At 41.5% G+C, this 7,096-nt stretch overlaps 2 protein-coding genes across 2 annotated transcripts in view; one reads left to right on the top strand and one right to left on the bottom strand.

The window, feature by feature from the left end:
• Nucleotides 1-2,442, top strand: part of Crybg3 (crystallin beta-gamma domain containing 3) — a 112,977-nt gene extending 110,535 nt beyond the window's left edge. The window contains exon 22 of the mRNA XM_087577276.1: nt 881-2,442. Within this exon, the coding sequence (XP_087433402.1) occupies nt 881-969 (89 nt within the window). The 3' untranslated portion in view covers nt 970-2,442. The remainder of the gene's footprint in view (nt 1-880) is intronic.
• Riox2 (ribosomal oxygenase 2) overlaps nt 2,064-7,096 on the bottom strand; it is a 23,036-nt gene continuing 18,003 nt past the window's right edge. The window contains 4 exon segments of the mRNA NM_153309.2: nt 2,064-2,789; nt 3,168-3,257; nt 4,477-4,565; nt 6,249-6,420. Of these exon segments, the coding sequence (NP_695221.1) occupies nt 2,631-2,789; nt 3,168-3,257; nt 4,477-4,565; nt 6,249-6,420 (510 nt within the window). The 3' untranslated portion in view covers nt 2,064-2,630.

Here is a 7,096-nt window from a genome sequence, read left to right on the forward strand (position 1 = left end):
CAATGTGATATGCCTCTGAAGGGGAGTGGGAGTTCCAAACACCCTTCCTTCCAAGCAAAGAACATTCTTTTAGTCTGTAGAGATAGCTCAGTGGTTAAGAGCACTGGGTGCTCTTCCAGAGGAAGAATTCAGTTCCTACTACCCACATGGCAGCTCACAATTGTCTGTAACTCCCAGACCTGCCACCTTCATATCACTACACATTAAAAACAAAAAAGGAAAAGAAAAATATTCATTTAAGAGAAATACAGTCCTTTTCACTTACATGGGGGAGGGGGGTTTAAAAAGAAAATAATGGGTCATACAGCCAGGAACCAACAAAAACCCCAATAATGAAATCTAAGTAGCTTTTCCTTCATTAAATAAAAATTTCACCTGCAACCTTAATTTTCATAAACTGTTGGGATTCTAAATTTGAAGCAGCAAAATCTACAGAATAAAGATGTCATCTGTTTCTTTTCCAGAAACATCTCTTGTACTGAATTGCTGTGAACCTTAAAAAGCCCTCAATTAACATTTATGGCAGGAGCAATTAACCTTATTCTTTAATTTTTTTTACATAGTCGGAGCCAATATTATTTATTATGGCTGTTGTGTTAGGCACAACCCAACTGCTGCTGTAGAAACAAAAACAGTGCCTGGCACTACCACAGGTTCACTTGGGAGACTGCTTTTGTATGGCATATTTCTTTGGGCATCTTATGCATCTACAAACATGTTTTTCAGTTTGACAAGAGGGTCCAATTTGAGGTGAATACTGGTTCAAACCCAGGTTCCCATTTTAAACTGTTTTGCAAATAATATATTAATCTACTTTAACAGTGTGTCAAACAAAAAGGTTGTGCAATTGAACAAATGTTTTCTTAAATTTCTATCTTAGGAGGAAACTATTGTGACAAGACTCATGTCATTGTAAATCAGCCCTTGGAAGGAGAAGAAACACAGAAATGGGACATTGAAATCTTGTGAGAGAATCACAAGAGCACCTCCACCCACTCTTGCCCTGTGTGCAAGGGAAGGAAGCTGCTGTGTTCACACTACTGCACTGTACACAGAAACTTTCTCCCAAGCAGTGAAACCACTGCTCCATGGAAATGCTAAAAAACATTCTCACCAGTTATGGAGTGTCCTTGTGAAGAAAATGTAAATTATTTCTTTTCCTGATGGATCCAGTTGTAGTGACCAATTTCTTTTCTCTCCTAAGCACTAACCATGACTTCTGTTCTTGATGGCGCCGAGTTGTCTGGACAGTGTGTTCTACGCATTAGTTAGTAACCAGTGTCCTGCTCCATGCTCCTGTGAATGAGGCCCAGGGAAACAAATTCCTGCAGGTTATCATACTCCTGCAGGAAGATGAGTCATTTTTAGCACCATCCGAAGACTTACTTTAAAAAGCTTTTGTATTAAGTTGCTGCTGTATTAGTTTCTATATAGAAACCTTTTAACTGAAACACTCATAAGTATTTATATTTTTTAATTACTTGACTCCAAGGAAGGACCTTGGCTTCTTGAGGCAAAAGGCACTAGTACTTAAAGTACTTTCTGTGGCATGGCCAGTCTTTACTGTTTTTTTAACTACAAACCTAGCATCCCAGTGTGCTCACCAACACGTCCTGAGGTGACAATACTCTTGAGAGTGCCTACCTTACATTGTGCCTGACCTAAGGAGGAAAAGTAATATCAAGACCGAGTCACTTATGTCTAAGACCTGAACATGTCCCTGGAGTAAAGCACTACTCGCAGGTTCAGATAGAGCAAACAGGGTTTCTAATTTGTCTCTGACACCTGAACAGGCACAGCTGAGCAAAGCCAGGTACAGAGGCACCTGCACAGTATATAGGTCAACAGCCAAAATTTGCTTCAGATAGCCACTGCTTTCAGCCCCAGTTTTGGCCAGAAAAAAAACAAAACTTATTTTTTACAGAAATTCTCCAGCAATATTTTTAAATACCAACTTGTATGCACTTTAGAATGTAAAATAACCGTGAATACTTAAGACACAAAGAGCCACCTACTTGGATTATTTTTTATACTCTTGGTCTTTCCATGTATATACTGGCCTCTTTTTTTTTTTTTTTGGTCTGGCTCTTCTGTCATCTTCCAAGCAGCGTCTGAGAGCTCCAAATATGCACAGATGCTGGGTACCTCTTATGGGCTGGCAGTATTACACAAAACATGTTTATTTTAATGGGGAAAGGGGTCATTTATGCTCAAAGATTGTATATTTTCATTGTAAAAAAAAAAAAAAAACAACTTTATTCCTAAGTTTTAATTGTTAAAAAGTATTTTTGGAGCCAAGGATGCTCTTTAAAGGAGTTATTTTTTCCAAAGAACCAAGACAAAGAAGCCAGGTTAATGACATAATTCTATATGACGTTTGTACTGGAGTTGTGCCTTTTCTACAACACTGGATTAAATAAACTTGTCCAAAGTATCATTTTATCACAGCCTGGGATGCCTAATAATTTCCTGTTTTCCCTCTCCTGTCCATGAGGACATGAACCAGCTTCTTTCTCCTGCCTCTTCTCTGTAACCAACCACAGCTCCACCCAGAGCACTAATCAGAACACCAAGTGCCCTCGGGATTAAGTTCCCCTCACTGAAAGTACAACAGTTCTCTGCATAAGGCACTAGAGCACGTGGACTAGACACTCTGTCCAGAGAGACACTGCCAGGTTCTCCTTCTCTTCATCTGTGCCAAGTTTCAGGTCCTTAACACGAACTGGTGACCCGCACCAGATTTGCTTCAGAGCGTCCACATAGGATAAAGGAAAGCGAAGTCCATAAATCTGAGGAAGGATACATTGTTTAGAACACAAATAAAGTCACTTTATGGATTTTATATAAGCTTACACAATTCTCAATGTATATATTTTTAATATCCTTCAGAAGTATGAAACTTGCTTGAAAGCTCAGACTCCAACAACCTACTCGGAGAAGTTAAGTTATTGCAGGATGTTTGGCATTTAGCATACTTTTCTGTAAGCTCACAGCTCTTGTGTTTTAAAGCTGCTATCAATGCATCCTTCACCATATTGACTGACTTAACTGTCCTATCAGTCAAGTAAAATGGCAGGTCCACAATGCCTCTGTAAAGACATATGACCTGTCAGTCAGTCACAATCAAGCCACAGGAAAAGACATTTGTTTTCAGTTGGAACACACACCTCTGTTTCCACCTCTTTCCCCATCATGTGCGTCTGTCTCTCATTCTTTAGAGAATGGTAGATGTAAACCACCTTTTGTTGAGCTTCATCCTTTAAAGAAAACATTAAGTTATCAACAAGAAAAATATTGAGGGCTTCAGTACTATGAAGGTTAAATAGAACACCAAGGAAAATCGTTTTGGAGAGTGTAGGGAAGATAGCAGGCTCACTTTAGGGCTCTATTTGGCTTGGAACTGGCTATGTAGAGAGCAGACTGCCCTGAAATTCAGATACGTGCCTGGAATGAAGGCATATCTGGCCCCAATGAAAATCTTTAAAGCCGTGGTCCTCGAATGGAATGTACTCAACTGTAAACGTAACACTCTGGGTGCAGCTGAAGTCAGTGCTGAGACAAGCTGCCATGTTCAAGATCCTGTTATGTCAGCTGCTCAGGAACTCTCACTCACTGAATCATGTGCATTTTGTTCTATCAAAGTTTGACTAGAACAAACTAAAAAGTTATGAAGTGATCAACTGTTAGGAAATACAAGCTGTGTTATTAACTAAAATTCCACTTAAATTTCATTAGTGGATCACAAATCATCTCGATTCCCTTTGGTCTTCCACAACATTTATTATTTCTTTTCACTGACTAGTTAAATGCCTGAGCCGACATATGTCTCAGACTTAGTTTAGTGATTTTATTAGCCCCAATGGCTACAGCCTGGTCTCTCATGCTTAGGAATAGTTCTCATAGACTGTGTTTAGAGCTTAAAGAGAGATTTATTTCATTTCAAACAAGATATAACTCAGAATTTTATTTTCTTAGAAAAAAAAAAAACAAACCCTTTCTAATGTGTATGCCTGCATGTTTGCACATCACCTACGTATCTGGAACCCAGAGGATAGAAGAGGACATCAGACAACCTGGAACTTAGGGGTCAGAAGAGGACATCAAATGCCCTGGAACTAGAGTTATGCACAGTTGTGAGCTGCCATGTGAGTGCTGGAGAGGAGCCAGTGCTCTTAACTACTGATCAGTGCACTTGCTCTCTATGGTCTCTGCTACATCTTTGCAGTACAGACAGTGACAGGGACTAGAACAGGGCACCTCAGACAGGGTTTTCAGTTGTTCACAAAGAGCAAAGGAGCCTGCAGTAGATTAGGACACCAAGGTCAGACATAAGAGTATCCTGAGGATAAAGGCAGGCCCTTAAATCCCCAACAGGCATTGCAACAGGAACTGTGAACAGGCATGTCCTTGCTACAGTAACCTGAGATTCATGGGAATAGTATGAACAGAGGGAATCTCTTCCCCTTGGATACTCACAGATTGATTCTGATCGGGCCCTACTGTGAGGACAATGTGGTCTTTAAACTGCAGTCTTACTATGCTGTTCAACCTTGGCAACTTTCCACCTAGAACAGAAAGCCAGCCATCAAAAAGGAAACCAACATGTTCAAATTTGCTTGTGACGACTCATCCTGAGTCTGGGGAGTCTATGCTCACGCTCTCCCGAGTACTCATCCAACATCTATCATAAAAGTGCAGCTTGCACCTCCACGGACCTCATTCTTACACTGATACAGGCATAGCATTCGGTGAATGGTAATGTAAGTTAATAGTGTATTAGAGGCTGGGTGTGGGGCTCACTGTAGAGCCAACACCACACACACAGACCATATTAAACAGGTATAAGTAATCCCATCTAGGGATGGAAGGAACCATGTCGTTTTCTGCATAAGAATAGCCTCTACTAACCTGGGCTCTGGAAGGAATGAGCTGTGTGACACTGGCACATAATTTAGTGTCTGTAAGTGAAACACTGTCCTTTACGACCCACCACAGAACAAAACCGTCTTTCTAAAATGGTCTTAGGAAAATGAAAAGAACCACCACGAGAAACAAGCTGGCTTTATTTATAAGACCACGTGAGTGGGCAAGTATTAAGGAATCATAACCTTACTAGTTATAGTAGCTGAGCTAGGGAAGTTGTTAGGTGGACATTCTGGAGCTGAGCAGGGATTTGTTTAGCAACTTGTTCTAAAGATGACTTGTGAACTATGGCATGCTGGGCAGATGCAGTCAAAGTTAAATTCTAGACTTCCTTCAGAGACTGTATAATAAAAATGTACATGGAGTTAGCATAAGTAGGACATTTTAGATAGGTGAGACATGACAGGGAAGAGTCCTGGTCACTCTGAGACAAAGGGCTAGCCCCGTTACCATTAGGGCTCTGCATTCTCTTGAACACTGTGATAGAACATTACTGTCAGTCAAGTCACTGTGTGACTGGTCAAAATGTAAAAGTACCACCAGGTATTCTTAGGTCTGACCTCAGGCATTAACAAAAACAGTGTTCACATTATCAGTGGCCCAACACTTCTCTCCCCTGGTTCCTGAGTGAAGGCGCTGTTTACCTGAGTAAACTTAAGCCTCATACATTCTTCCTACTCACTGTGTATTATCTAGAAGAGAGCCACCTACTTCCGGACAGCACTAACCCACACCAAAGCTTTGCTTCTATGAGTCCTCTGGAAACAGAAATGTTGAGCTTAAGCCCACACCCTATACATTCTTTCTAATGCCCTTTTACGGAGATGCTTTACAGTGTGCTGCTTTACCACTGCAACAAGTCAAAACACACAACTGTGAAGGTGAGCGTGCTGGACACTGACAGTGCCTATCAGCTGAATCCCGTCAGTCGAAGACCACCCGTCACGTTACTCACTACAACTTGGGAGACTCGTGCTATCTTTAATCTTCTTTTATTTTCCCTAGTGGTAACACACTTTAATAAGCTTGCCTTAATTCAACAAGATTATGTCAACAGTCAAGTCCTTCCACATTTCTGGACATGACTAAAGACTACTCACAGACACATTCCTCAGCTAAAACGAGTTCTTCCTCCCTGTCACACCGCAAAGCACGTTCTCGCAAACGACTTGGGAGGTTAATGAGGTCAGCATGTCTGTGAACCTAATGAGATGCTGTCCACTTGAAACCTAAAATGTTTGCACTGGCTCCGAGTGCAGACCAGCCAGTAAGGCCTCAAGTGTCTCCCATCACCCCCAGGCCCCAGAGTAAAGAGCAAGCTCTACCTGGGTTCATTGACTCTGTTCCATTTCCCACACAGAAAGGGGGAAGTCTGTGCATGACGAAGTCCTTCTTCATATCTGATGAGAGCAGTTCTTTTCTGCCCTCGAGCTGGTCTGCCAGAGTCCTCAGAAAGCCACTCAACTTCCTTGTTACGTCAGCTGGGGTTTCCACATTCTGGAAGCAGAGAAGTGAGTCTTGACCAGATTATCAGACGTAGCTGCCCAGATCACGGTTTTCACTGTAGCACCCTGAGCTTCAATCCTACCACTTACATCTACTGACAAACCATGCCATCCACGGTGAGCAGGGACAACCTGGACCTTAAGAAAGGAAGCCTATTACATTCTTATAGCTAACACTTATCTTCTATTGTCTATCGTTTGTAAAAATATAAATAAAAACAATAGCTAAAACAATTTTAAGAATTTTGCTTAGAAAAGTGGACTTTTGGAGTTATAGTACCATCCAGGCTCTGTCGTTGGAAAGCAAGTCATTCTCCTAAGGCCTGCCTTATGTATTAAAAATATTCTACTCAGGCCCAGTCAACTTACTGTCTGGAAACTAGCTAAAGAGTACACCTTTTCAAAATGCAGAAAACACCAGGAAATCCAAGGTGCACACCGAGCCCCAGTGCTTCTTCAACTAGATGCCTGATGTGTGCTCACTATAGACTTGTAGCATGTTTATTTGTTCAACTACTTAGCCAATATCCCCAGTCTTACTGTGTGAAAATACACAAAACACTTGAGAACCGTCAAAGATGGCCACACATGAATGGCCCCACAAGAAGCCACCCCCAACTTGCTGTGTAAATCCTCTGCCCAGCAGGCCAGCCCAGCAGGCTAGCTTG

Source organism: Rattus norvegicus, chromosome 11 (genome assembly GCF_021556685.1).
Source record: "Rattus norvegicus strain SHRSP/BbbUtx chromosome 11, alternate assembly SHRSP_T2T, whole genome shotgun sequence".
NCBI classification, from domain to species: domain Eukaryota; kingdom Metazoa; phylum Chordata; class Mammalia; order Rodentia; family Muridae; genus Rattus; species Rattus norvegicus.